At 44.7% G+C, this 14,464-nt stretch overlaps 1 protein-coding gene across 1 annotated transcript in view; it reads left to right on the top strand.

Moving 5' to 3' along the window:
- The first annotated feature begins 1,705 nt into the window (after window positions 1-1,705).
- Window positions 1,706-14,464, top strand: part of NTRK2 (neurotrophic receptor tyrosine kinase 2) — a 210,220-nt gene continuing 197,461 nt past the window's right edge. The window contains exon 1 of the mRNA XM_040580518.1: window positions 1,706-2,498. Coding sequence (XP_040436452.1) covers window positions 2,290-2,498 — 209 coding nt within the window. The 5' untranslated portion in view covers window positions 1,706-2,289. The remainder of the gene's footprint in view (window positions 2,499-14,464) is intronic.

Genomic DNA, 14,464 nt, shown 5'->3' with positions numbered 1-14,464 from the left:
CCAAATCCTTTAAAAATCCCAAACTATTTCGCTACTAAAAGATTGTTGCATAAAATTTTTATCTTACTTTCTATGCTTCTATAAATATTTCTATTTAGAGAATTATTTTTTTAAAGTTATTAGTGCCCTTTTTTCCCAATTTTGTGATACTTGTAGACAAAATGCCATGTACTTGAATGGTATTTTTTATGGTCCTTCCATGTTTTTGTGCTGCATCATATGGTTTTGTTATTCCGTGGGACTCTCCTGATCTTCCTTGTTTTATTCAGAAAGGACAAAGTGCTGAACTGGTAAGGAGGAGATATGTGCTGAGTAAAAAATGTATCTATGCAAAAATTTTACTTAAATTTCAAATAAATTTGGTTTAAATATGATAGCATGATCGACAATATTTTCCATCACGTCTATCTGGTCTTCATTCTGCCTTACAGGGCCTTATAAATCAGCGTTTCAACTAGGTATGGATATGACTTTCGTAGCAGGATGTTCTTTGAAAGCAAAACCGGCCCTGCCTGTGACTATGCCAGGCCTACCAATGTACCCAGTGAGAACTGGATTTTTCTGTAGCCTGAGCAAATGCGGAAAGAAAGGAGTGTGTTTTCAATTAATAAGTGCCATGTCAAATTGATTCCCGAGTACTTTCTATCAGCATTTTGACTGCTCGTTCTGTACCTTTGTTACAAAATTCTGTAACCTTTCTTTCTTTAATTCACCCTGATTTACTCATTTCAAAATATTCAGCTCAGGTAATTAGACAAGAAAGGACTGTCACCATCTTTGGATATAATGGTACCAAGACAAGTAAACAGCCTGTCAACTTGAAGCAAAGGTGGCCTGTCGTTTGACAGGACCGAAGGAACACAGTCTCAGAAATGGCAAGCGAAGAACATCGTTATTATGCCCAATTTCCCACATCAGCTGCTCTTTGCACCTGCGAATATGTGACACACGAATGTAAGTCGGACTTGCCTCAGCCGCGATGCAGGTGAACGGTACCTCCTTGCCGCCCCACCCCGCCCCAAAGCGGGCACTGTGCCGGTCCGTAGGGCGGTCAGGGGTTAATTAACCCCTCTTGCTAATCGCGGCTGTGCGCCGCTCCCCTCCCCCAGCGGGACCGGCTGCACGGGCCTCGCCGCGGGGCGCGGTGCATGGCGGCGGCGGGACGCGCGGTGGCGCCTGCTGAGCGCTGCGGCAGGCTCCGCGCACCGGCGGCACCGCTGCGGAAAACCCGCACCCGGGGGTAGGGGAGGAAAACGCAAAACGTCCCCGACCGCGGAGCCGTTAAGGGAAGGACAAAGCGTTTTGGGTAAAGAACGAGGCTTCGCAGGGTCGCTCATCCGTCGCCTGACGGGGCTCTTACAACATCCCCGCTTATCACCCGCTGGGCGAGATCCCGCCCTGGCGGGAATGCCCAGTGGCCCTCGGCGAAGTGTCCCCGTCCGCCCGAGGGGTGGGGTGGGGGTGGCAGCCCGCATTTACGGCCCGGTCCCGCGGGGCGCGCGCGTGTGCGTGTGCCTGTGCCCGCGTGTGTGTGCGCGCTTCTGAAGGCTCAGGCACAGGCGCCTATTGGTATCTCCTCTCCGGCATCCTCCCTTCCCTCCCCCTCCCCCCCCCCCTCCTCCCTCCCCTGCTTGCCTTTTTTTTTTTTTTTTTTGATTTCAGGCTCATTTTGTAGAGTTTCTGCCCCTCTCTGCGTCAGCCCCACGTCACTTTGCCGGCAGCTCCCCGGCTTGGGCTGGAGCAGGAGCCGGAGCTGCTTTATTATCAGCTGGAGGGAGGAGGAGACGGTGCGTAAAGCAGCGAGCGCGGCGCCCCGAGCCCCGCTGCCGCTGCCGCGGGCTGCGCCTCCCTTCCCGGCCGCCCGCCCTCCCTCCGGCGGGCAGCGGCCGCTCGGGCCCCCGCAGGTAGGAGCGCAGCCTCCGCCACCTGCCCCCGCGGCTCCGCGCGTTTTGCAGCATCATCGGGAGCCGCCGCGGGGGCAGGAGGCGCCGCTGCCCGCCCGCCCGCCGGGCCGGGGGCAGGTGCCGCGCCGCGCCGGGGCCCCGCTCGCCCCTCTCCGCCCCGGTCCCGCCGGCTCTGGCTCCGGCTCTCGTCGCGCCGCGGAGCACCCGTGGCGGGCAGCGCCGCGGGGCGTCGGTGGCTGCGGCTGCGGCGCGCCCATGTGAGCCCCGACTGCGGGGTGCCCGCCCGCGGCGCGGAAGGCTGCGCACCCTCCGGGCGTGCGCCCCGCCGGCAGCGGCCGGAGCAGGCGGAGGCCGTCGGGACAGCGCTGGAGTGAGCGGGGCCGGCATGGTGTCCGGGCGGCGGAGGCCGGGGCTCGGCCTGGCGCGGCTGTGGGGCTTGTGCTGCCTGGCGCTGGGCTGCTGGCGGGGCGCGCTGGGCTGCCCCGCGTCCTGCCGCTGCAGCTCCTGGCGGATCTGGTGCGCGGACCCGGCGTCGGACATCTCCTCCTTCCCCGTGCCGCAGCGGAGCGCCGAGGGCGACAATGTCACCGAGATGTGAGTACGGCCCGGGCCCAGCCCGGGCGCGGGGGTGGCGGGACGGAGCAGCAGGGGGACGCGGCGGGAGGGGGCGGCGGGCGGCGGGGAACTCCCCCGCGCCGAAATGCACCGGCTCCGCGGGCAGATGCGGTGGTCGGACGCGTAGAAGCCCGGTGTGATTTAATTCGGACGCGACTTCCCAGAGGTGCCGCTGCGAGCCCATTTGGATGATGAATCCTAATGGCCCGCGATGCGGTTCCCGGGAGCGGGGCGGGCGGCGCGGCGGGAGGAGCGCCCGGGGCCACCGCCGGCCGCAGCGGGACCGGGACTGGGACAGGGACAGGGACCGGGAGCGGGGGCGGCGGGCGGGGGCCGCCTGCAGCCCCGGCCCCGGGCCCTGCCGCGGGGCGCCCACCGCCCACACCTCACCCCTGCGGCGGCGGCAGGTTTGGAAGGTGTAGGGGGATTTTATTCTGTTTAATTTTTTACTTTCGCTCTGTTTATTTCTGCGAACTGATAGTTTTGGTGGGAGGCTTCTCCCCCTCCCCCCGATCTCTCCAGTACTCTTTTTTTCCTATTAAAAAAAAACAAACAAGAAGGAAGGGGCGGGGTGGGGGTGGGGGGGGTGGGGGATAGGGGGAAGGAGGGGGTGCGGCAGATTCTGGTGAAAGGGAGAGCAAACTATCTTCCCTGCCCTGGCCGTAGGCGTGCGAGCCTGCGTTGCCCTTCTTCAGTAAGGTGGCTGGAAGGAGAAAATACTAAGCCTGTAGAGGAATGAGCAAGTGCTAGAGGATTAGGAAACCCTCATTAATAGTGAGGAATGTGCAAAAAGTTGGGTTTTTTTCTCTCTTACTCATGTGTTGCTGCCATCCTTGCTTGCCTACAGATGACACTTGGTGAGGGAGTTCTGTAGCTTTTTGTGTTTAATCCTGCATTGTTTCACAGCTCTGTGCTTGGTGGTGTCTACCTACACCGCCTGAGCAAAGCTGCAAAGGCTCTTGCTGAGCAAAAAATTTTGGATACTGGACATGTTGACGATAGGTCTGGGGAAAAAAAAACCTTCTCAAGCTGTTTTGTCCATTCCATATTTCGCAGTCTCCATTGTTTCTGGATTGTTTTCCATGGCATTTAATGTAAAAGATACCAGAGTATTTTTTCCAAAATCTATACAGATTTCTCACTATTTGCATTTTCCATCCTTCTTCTCTTTTTCAGTGTGCTTTAGAAACAATATAAAAATACTGTGTAATACTGTGTGATTTCAAATGGAATTCTAGCTTTTGGGCTACCTTTCTGCAGTTTGCTGAAGTCAGTTTGCTGCATTTCTGTGCGTGTGTTTGGGGAAAAAGCTGGAGATATTAATTTCTACTGCTCATATATGGCCTACCTTTGGTAGATTTTTAGGACCTATGGTAAAGAAACAGTCTCTTGAGTTGTTACAGCAGTTATTGTTTCAGATGTTTGTTTAGTATTCTGTGGATTGCTTCATTAAAAAAAAACAAACTGCTTTGATCTATGCATCTCTGCTTATTTTCATGGCTTTGCTAGCCTTATCCGGTGCTTTCAGTTTGGAGGTAACAGAGCAATTTCCCCCTAGAATTAAAACTCAGTTTAAACGGCCAGGGGAGAAAATAGATATGTAAATATGTATTCCGGCCATGATCAACTTAAAACATGTTTAGTCATTTTTCACTGATTTTTTTTGTTTTAATTTTCCTGTGTCTTTTGAGCATCACTGTCTTTACAGTTCTTTTCAGATTTTACTGTATCATTGTGTGACATTGCATGTTGTTGTGTTCAGTGATCTCAAAATAATTTTGAGTCATGGATTTCTCAGGGGATTGTGTTGCACATTTTTAAGATCTTCTTTTCAAGTGTACTTTTAACAAAAAACACAGAAGCCCTTTGATTAGTTTATAGGCACAAATTAAAAATTGGACTGCAGTAGCTGTCATGTTATTTATTGTGGGAGCTCGGTAAACAGTAAAATATGTAGGGAAGCGTTCTAACATGGTAGATAGAAATTGTGGAAACACTTTTTAGTGCTGCACATCTTGCTTTATTCTAGCTAAGAAACAGGTTTAAAAGGCTGGGGCATTGCATTTTACTTGGGAAGCGTCAGGCCTGATTTTTCTTATATGTGCTCTATAGATAGAGGAGCACAATTTTATTGGTCTCTGGCGGAATTACTCTTGGTATAAATAAGAGTGGGAAAAGCACAAGACGATTAATTTCTAGTGATTTATTCCCATGTATTTCCTGAGTGTCTGTTGAAGCCAGACCTTCATTGTTGCTTATGTCCTTTTCTTGACAGGAGTGGATCCCGCAGTCCTGGGCAAAACATCCACAGGTGCCTGGGGCACGTGGGCTGAGTAAAGATCCTCACCTGAGCCACATGCACTGGGGGTTGTTGAGATTAACTGCATGGCTAGGGTGGGCATGTGAAACTCATGGTGATGCGGGGGCTGGCAGCAGGCCAGGTAGATGGCACCCGGCAGGCAGGATGTGAGTGGGCAGCAAGGGTTTCCCCTTGGCTCTAAAAAGTGGGAGAGAAAGCCAGGGTGGTGCTGGTAGAAATAATAGACCTGCGGTCCCACATGCTGGGCAGCCTCCACTACCTGATGCTTCAGCTCTGTTTTGGCCCGTAGGTAAAATGCAGTTTAGAGCTTAATAAGCACTCTCCTCCCAGTCTAGCTATTTCTTGATTGCTGGTTGGATCCCCCGTCCAAATCTACTGAGAGCAGTAGAAAGATACCTAAAACACTTTGTATCAGCCCTGTGAGGGCCAGCTGCTGAAACTTGGTGTGGCAGGGCATATGAGTATTTGTGTCTTGTGTTCTTCTTAGTCACCTTCCTCACTCTTTCCCTTCCTAGTTGTTTTTGCATCATTTTCTATGAAGGTGAATAAAAAGCAGCTCTGTCTCTAACAAGATTTTAGATTTGTCCCAATTGGCTAGAGTGCTGACATGGGCTGGTCTTTATGTGGAAAGCATGTGCCAGTGCTAAAATTGCTTATCCTGACAGAGCTTAACTGTAATAATTGCTTGGTAGTTTTGATATTATTAGAGATAAATTGGACTCTAGAGTGAGATCCTTCGTTAAAATCGTATGAGTCATTAAAGCTCACATTAAAAGCCAAGGACCAAGAGTGGTGAGAGCAAAACGACTGTGTAAGTGTTATTCAATCCATGCATTGTAGGCAAAATAGCAGATAAATAGTCCTTGGTGAAATCACTTGAGCAAAAGTATAGGTAGGGTAGTAAATGAGTAATTTTTAAAGTGTTCAGGGCTCCTTATAAAGGGACTGGTCTAATATTTCCTTGTTAAGTAAAATGTATTGTCAGTATATCTTAGTGTATATGACTCTTCAAAGACTTTGATTTTGACGTGTCTTCTTGCAATGCAAGTATATTCCTGGCCTAGTTTCACAGTTCTGATATCAAGTCATTAATATGTTTACTTACGATTATTCAGGTGAATGGGGTTTGAAATTAATTGCTCTAATTCAGGCAGAACTGCTTGTCTGAAATATAGTAGGTGACTTCTAAGCTTTTGCCTATTAAAGGAGAGGTGATTGTGTATTGCGTACATTTCAAAACCACAAAATAGATGTCTAATGCAGTTATATAAAGCACTCTAGAATTGTTAATAAATAAGACAGGGTAAGTAATTTATAGAGTAAATTATTTAACAAGTCATGTGAGCTTGTGCTAAAAAAAAAAAAAGGCATGTTTAAATGCATGCAAAGCTCAGAGCTGTTGGTATTTTGGGTCTCTTTCATTTTAGATTCCTAGGCTGCTGCAGATTTAACATAGTATAAAATGCTCTACAAGGCTCTTCAACCCCCACCTCTTTCTTCTTCAAAGCAACTTTTCGCTGTGCAGCATTGCATGGCTTGGCTGGATTGGAAAGTTATTTCTGGTGACTTGGAATTTTATTATAAAACATGAGGCATCAGGCAACAAATCACTAAAGGGGTTTTGGACAGTGGTGATATAATAGCTGCTTTTAGAAATTTGTCTTTTTTTTTTTTTTTTTTTTTAATCTTTATTTCAAAAGCCATGTAATTGGTTAAGGTGAGTTGAAAGTAAGCATTGTGAAAACCAGTTTTGTAATTTCTAGGTTCTAAAAATACTCAAAACATCCCAAAGCATTGGGTTTTGTGTATACTGGGATTATTTTTTTGCTCCCAGGAAACCTTTTGCATGGCTTATTTTAGTCCTTGTCTTTCCTGTTGATGAGGACTGATGGGTCTCCTTGGGGTCTTCACTGGGGCTGCCTTATCCAGGCTGATGCCAAAAGCTCATGCTGGGGGAGGGCAGCATCCTTCAGGAGGCACTCAGCATTGGGCAGCATTGGGCTGGCAGAATACTGCCTCTTCTTCTACATCTTTGGTCACTCAAGAGTTTTGAAAGTGGTTTGGGATTTATATCCTAAAATGAAAGTTATTTGTATGAATTTAAGGTTTTGGTCTTGAATATGTTGTTTTCAAGAATCTTCCACTTTTTTCCATACTGATGAGAAAAGAGAGGGCCAGCACTACAGCCTGTGATATCTTTAGGATGGCATTTTCCAGATTTCTCAGGTTCTATTTTTTCTTTTATTATTTTTATGCCGACAGTGTAAGGGAGAAAGTAGCTTAGCAAGATTCTCGATCCCAAATTGTAAAGCAGAAACTTCGACATAACTAAACAAGGGCCTTATTTCTCCATATTGGATTTAATTTTAAAGTAAGAAGGACCCTTGACACAATCCCCCCCACCCTGTTTTGTTTTTCTGTTTTTTTTTTTTTAAATTTATTTATTTATTATTTTTTTTTTATTGCAGCTCTCTCTCTCCTGTGTTTGTCATCCGTCACTGCATGAATGTCTTAACACTATGTCAATGAAGGTGGTCATCCAAATTTTTTTGCCCAGGCTGGATGAGTGTATCAAGTAATGAAGAGTAACAAGAGATGAAAAGCAGAGCAGAGAACTCTAAAATCTTCTTATGCTTTCTTGATGTTAGATGTAAATTTATCTTGTTACATCTGAAAAAACTCTTTTTGAAAACTGTCTTATAAAAAGTGAATCACTGATTGTATAAATCCATTAACTTACATGCATTTCAAACAGAGAAATAAATTCACGGGGGTTTGAAAGCCTATACTGCCTGGGATGTGAATGCTCAGTTACTGGCTGATCTTTGTGTTTGCCAAGGTCTCTCCATCCAGGTGTATGTAGGCACACAGCTGCTATTAAAACCAAATAGAATTGGGATGCACCTTAATTCCTGTTCAGTTGTGAGCCTGTATTTTCAGAGACTGCAAAAAGCAAACTAAACTACCCCCCTCCTGAAATATGCATATGGAGATCCTGTTTCTCACATAGCTACTATTAACCGTAACGTTGCACAATCATAATGGGAAAGGAGCCATGCCATGGAAATTCTGTAGTGAATATGCAATATTCTTTTTTATTTTCTGGAAGAAAATGACCTGCATTGAGTGTTGCTCATCAACAGAAGTTATAGCTGAAAGTTAAATGTATTTAATACAGATTCAGCTGTTCCTGTTTCTGGCTTGTGTTGTCATCGGTAGGATACATTTGTGAAGATCAGATTTCAGATCAATATTCTTTTGTTATTAGACCAGGCCTGAAGAAGTGCTATTTTTTTGCAGAAGTGAGAGAAAGTGGAACAAGGTAGGCCAAAGGCCCAAGGCATTTTCAGAGATTGTAATCTCTGAATGGTGTGACTTGAACCAGCCTTTTGCTAAGCCTGGTCCTGATCCAGCAAGGTACTTAGATGCCTTTTATTTCACGGGGAAGCTGAGGCTGAGCTTCTGGCCTTGTTAAAGTCAGTGACAAAACTGGATGCAATTAGCATTCCACCAGGGTAGAGTAGTTTAGAGGAAATATGGGAAGGATGAAAAGAACTTTGATTCAAAGCATTTTCCTGCCTAAGTTTGGAAGAGAAGGGGCCTGTTGCTCCATCATTTGATATGTTTTTGAGTTGTGGCTTTTCTTGGATCTCAAGTGTTTTCCTACTGTGTGAAGACTAAATACGTTGAGGACAAGAGGAAGTTGAGATTGAGTATTTTAGAGTGGTCTTTTGTAAAGTTTCAGGTAATTCTGTATTGAAATGAACCTGCACTTCCATGTGCAAAACAGTAGCAGCTGCCGTCACTACAGAAGCTTGTGTCTATTTCACTGTATACAGTTGTCTAATGTAGAAGAAGGGCAATACATTAATCAAGGTTACTCCATTGCTGAAACAGAAAAGTAGTGAAATGGCAACACTTCTGAGCTCCTTAGGGAAGAGTCTGTCAATAGAGCTGTAGTTGGGGCTGGGCAAGTTACCTATTTTTCGTTTTGGTTTGACAGTTGAGCCAAAAGAAATCTTCCAGTTTTAGATTTAGCTGTAAGTATTTTTACCTTATTTATTTCCTAACCATACATGTAAAAATAATTAAGGCCATATTCAGCAGATACCTTGTGAAGCGTGGATGTCCCACATTGCACAATCAGATGCTGTATTCCATGTGACCATTGTATAGGACGTGACTTTTCCCTTTCTTTTGCAACAACTGTCTGATTTTCTGAATGCCAGACAGCACAGCAGGCATATGTGGATAAATCATGTGCACATACTGGGCATGTCAGACTTATTGGGTATGGACTGGGGGACTTTTCACAGCATGTGCAGTGGGTGTCATGTGCTGGACTTGCTGCTCATGCTGGGACTGTCCCAGGCCTCAGTGTTTAAAATCTGGCAACTCCCTATGAACTGTGTAGCGAAGGCGCTGAACTCAGCTGGCTGCTGTCCTGCCAGCAATGGAGTGCTGGCTTCTTCCAGGAAGTGATTCAGGAGGCTAAATTAGGGTCCTGCTGCAAATTATCTAATGGAGGCGTACCCTTCTCCTGTCACTGAGCATGGGAAGACCTTGGGGACTTGGTTCACTGGGGTGAGTGGAAAAAGCAAGACCTTCCTTTTAGTGAGCAGAGTCACACTGTGGACTAAGATGTTTGTGTGGTCCCAGATGAACCATTTCAGCGGCGCACGTGGGGAGCTGCTCTGCCTGAAGCAGAGCATGGGTATGAACCAAGGTCTTATATGTCAGCATCTTAACTACTGTCCTGTATGGTGTACAGATGTGGGCTTGCTGTGGTTCTTCCTGTCTGAGTCGCCTTACTTGGCATGGAACATTTAAATGTGCTTTTGGGTCAGCGAGCAGGACAGTCTGTTTAGCTAAGCAACTGTGATGCTTATTTGTCTAGCGAGACAGCTGGGTCCTGATCCTCCACTGAATGCTCAACTACAGCAAAAATCAGAACAGCATGAACAGGTAAGGTTGAGACTGCCCCCTCTCAGGTTGCTTTATAGTATGGTATCCTCCAAGAGACTGGGGGTCAACAATATTCCCTTAAGGAGAAGAAGGAATTGAACCTGGTACCACTGGACACCACTGGAGCATTATTTCCAGCATTTCTTCCAGATCTGTGGTCCTTCCAGATCTTCCAGATCTGCCTCACACAGACATGGATTGCATTTTTTTGTTGTTTGTGTGTGTGTGTGTGGTTTTTTTGTTTGTTTTTAAACAGGTGCATCTATTTGCTGAATGTAGGTCTAGTTCAGGAAGGAGAAATTCCTTCCCCCCGCCCCCCACCCCACTTTAGGCATGTGAATAGTCTATTGCACGGTCATCTCCTACTCCCCCCTCCAGTCTTGCCTCTTTGTAAGTTTTAGAAACAGGCTTTGGAACACAATATGCATACCGTGATCCTCACCTGGTAAACACATATGCTGTACTTTTCTGCTGGGAGCAGTTGTGTTGTCTTCATGGGACTAACTATGTAGTATACTTAGGCATATGCTGAAGTATTTTACAGTTTGGAGTGGTAGCAATGTAATTATCTTTTGAAGACGGTATTGCACTCTTATTTATACGTATACACAAGTTGTTAAACTTTTCAGGTTAGATTCAAATAGATCTACAAACATTTTGAGTTAGCACAAATCCGTGTGACATCAAGGCACCTATATAGAAAAATATTAGTGCTGTATACTACTTCTGTGCTAGACAGCACTGCAGATCCTGGACCATGTTTTCTGCATGGAGCTTGTTTCATTTGGGGGACATGGACCTAGGTGGCACAGCTGCAGAAATAGATACCACTTGTCCTGGAGGTGGGTGTGGGTGGAAGAAAGACTCTGTCCATCTTCCCTGCCCTGAACGCTTCTCCCAACCCTCCATGGGTCTCTGCATGGAGACAGGGCAGTTGTTCCTTCTGTTTGCTTGGCCTGGTTGTATGCATAGTTTTTGGCCTCTGTAGAGCACTTCTGCATATTCTTACAACTTCTAACAAACAGTTTAACTTGAAGCAGTTTTGCGTGTCACACTGGGTATCATCTGAAGTGAAAGGTTTAGGAAGTGAGAGTCCTCACAGCTGGAAGTATCATCAAGATGTCTGCTTGATCTTGTATAGTTGCAGGTGAACACCTTCAACACGCACATCCTGGGGTGGGGGGAATGCTGCCAGGTTGTGTAGCTTGGAGGAGTGCTGAAAGGTGTATGCAGCAGTATGGTGTGGACATGAAAACTATAGGGAACTATATGCAGGCTGATGGATGAGAAAAATACTACCCTACTGCTAAGCAGTGGCAGGGGTAATAGCTGTAAAGGTAAATGCAGAATGCTGTGAAAATAGTGGTGGGTAAAGGGGAAGGCAGCTTTGCAGAAATAGTATAGAAGTTTGAAGCCTACTGTAGCAAAAGATGTCACCTTATGAAAAAGGTACCTGCAGAGTGAGAATTTAATTTGAAGGGAAAATGATAGAGAGGATGATCTAAGACTTGAAACTATGTAAAATGGAAAGTGAATGCTTACAAAAGAGCATATTTTTTCCTGAAGTATAACAGTAAAGATGTCTATGAGGGAGGTTCTATGAGGGAGGTTTTAAGTAAAGCTCAGCTCACTCTAGAAGAGTCAATTCATATATGTCAGGCAGCAGAATGAACAGAAATACAAAGAGAAACCTTAAAGACAGACACAGGATGCTTGTCTGTGTGTACCATTGCAAGAGAGAATTTTCCCAAAGTCAGACTGGCCAGGTACAGGAACATGGAAGGTTATGGAAACAGTGGCAGCAAGTGGCGTGAGTATTAGAAATATTCTGGTTATGGACAAATGTGCAGAAAGTGTAATAAACATATCATTATGCTAATATATGCAGTGCAGGTAAGAAACTACTTAAGAACAGGATTCTTCAAGTGAAGAAGAGGAGCTTTTTTAGGAATACTAATGGAAGAAGTTATAAATTCAAAAGATTGACCAATTAAAATTAGGAGAAATGGACTATACAGAATGAAGAACAGAATAGAAATAACTGTTACAAATGAAAGTGAAATAAGGAACTGTGAAAAGCACGTAAATGTGGAAGAGTGAAGAGCGCCTCTGAAAGACTTTAGGAAAAAAGCAATTTTTATGGTCTGGAAATGCTCTCTGAAAAGGGCATTGGTTAAATATAAATAATAAACATACATAAGGCAGCAACCTGTTCAGGGCCTAGAAGACTGAGGTAAACATCAAGAGAGCCAACATCATGGAAAGTCAAAAAGGCAATGTATAACCCTTTTGGAATGATTTGATAACCTATGAAGTTGTATTTATGTATGTCTTCCATTAAAAGACAAGATATGTCTTGGAGAATACACAGATGTGTGGTCAGGGGTACACAAGATGTTTCACAGGTCTTGGGAAAGAGGCTAGGAAATCAAGTGTGAACCACAGCAGCAGATGGTATCTTTTGAGGAATGGAGAAGCATCTAACAATTGAGTTTTCTATGCAATAATTGCAGAGAAAAAGGGAAGAGATCATGACCATATGTAGACTCTAAAGGCTTAAATAAAAACAGAAGAAAGAAAAATTTTGCTGGCTTATGGAAAGGGCAATATTGTTTAAGATGTCAAGAGTCAAATTATTCAGCAAATTTAATGCATTAACAGGATGTAGATGGATTTTCATGGATAGATGGCTTCAAGTTTTGCAGTTTCACTCCATCATTTGGAAGTACTACCTTTAAATCTGTATTTGGCATGAGGTGTACTGCATGCAGTGGACAGTGTATCACTTACGGACATATGTCTCAACGATCCAGTGAATATCAGAGCAAATTGAACAGAATATTTGATGTTCCAAAAGCAAGTAATGTTAAACTGAATAAAGCCAGGTATTAATGTCAAACAGTGGAAATAATATATGTAGGGGGAAGACTGACCTGAGAGGGAAACTCAGAGGGAATTTCTTACACTGAGTCAAAGAGTCAGGGAATACTGAACGTGTCAAAACCTGGAGATAGGAAAAAGACTTAAAACATTGTGAAGTGCTGGCTTATGTCAACAAGTGCTTATCCAGCTTTGAAGGATGCGGAACTCACTGTCATGGTTTAACCCCTGCTGGCAACTAAGTACCACTTTGCTGCTTGCTTGCTCCGCCCCTCAGTGGGAAGGAAGAGACTTGGGAAAAGGTAAAACCAGTGGGTTGAGATAAGAACAGTTTAACAATTGCAATAAAGTGACTACTACTACTACTACTACAACTATGACTATTGGAAAGGGAGATAACAAAAAGATAAAGGGAAATAAAACTCAAGAAAAAAACCCATGTGATGCACAGTACAGTTGCTCACCACCCGCTGACCAGTGCCCAGCCAGTCCCCAAGCAGCGATCCACCTACCCAGCCAACTCCTCCCAGCATATATACTCAGTATGACGTTGTATGGTATGGAATATCCCTTTGGCCAATTTGGGTCAGCTGTCCTGGCTGTGTCCCTTCCCAGTTTCTTGTGCCTCTGCACCCTCTCGCTGGCCGGGCCTGAGAAGCTGAAGAGTCTTTGATTTAGTATAAACACTACTTAGCAGCAACTAAAACCATCTGTGTGTTATCAACATTATTCTCATACTGAATCCAAAACACAGCATTGCACCAGCTACTGAGAAGAAAATTAACCCTATCCCAGCCGAAACCAGGACACTCACTTTAAGACATCCCTTCCACAAAGTCACTGCATGAGCATGGGTGCCTGGTAAGAAGAGAATTTAGTTTCGACATTAACCAAGATGCCTTAATGTTTTGATTCACTGAAGGACCTAAAAAAATTCATATAAAGGATGGTTAGAGGCAATCTTATGGAACTGATGTTCTGCTGTTTCCAATTGTGTCAAGGACAGTGACAGCTACAGAGGTGGTGTATGCAAATGCTGAAAAAGAGTGGTTGTGTTACTAATCTTTGAAAAGTAACTGCGCTAGGTGGTTCTGTAGGAGAAAGAAATGTTACATGTATTTATATTTATTTTTTCCTTTGAGATGCTCTTTTGTCCTTGCAAGCCAAATAATAATTATAATAATAATGATCCTAGTAGTTCTAATAATAATAATTAATTAATTAGTCTTTTGTCTGCTTTCTGCTGAGAGCTAATGAAAAGCCATATTCACTACTCTCCTTTTTTTGTGTAATTTAATGTGCGGTCTTTAGTGTACATGCTATAAAGAGACTGTACAGGAGTTTAAACTTCTTCCTAACAGCTGGCAGAGATTATTTCATACACAGTGGATTAAATGTGTTTTATAGATATGCATAAGGTCAGTGATTAAGACATACCTTTTAAAATAAATAGGTTATTATCTGGCCAGCTGATACTTCTTTCTGACTATATATATAAAAAAATTAAATATTTCCAAAATATCTTTGCTAAGGAAAAGCTAGACTGTAGCTGTCAGTTCTCCTCTGGAGAAATGTCAAAAATTGATGTCTTGTTGAAATATCAAATGTACAAACTTCAAGGAGCTCAAGGGGGAGGACAGGTCTCTGAACGGAGAAAATACTTAAATAAGCTTTGCATGCATTTTGGGGAAAGTAATGCTGAAGGTGGAGCTCGTCAAGGGCATGATTCTTACATCTGGAAAGCTGCATGAAACATCTTGAGAGTTTGCTTGATTTGGTA

The sequence above is a fragment of the Falco naumanni genome, chromosome Z (assembly GCF_017639655.2).
Source record: "Falco naumanni isolate bFalNau1 chromosome Z, bFalNau1.pat, whole genome shotgun sequence".
Taxonomy (NCBI): Eukaryota; Metazoa; Chordata; class Aves; order Falconiformes; family Falconidae; genus Falco; species Falco naumanni.
Note: the sequence above shows the minus strand (reverse complement) of the source record. Positions and strands in the feature narration are given on the sequence as shown.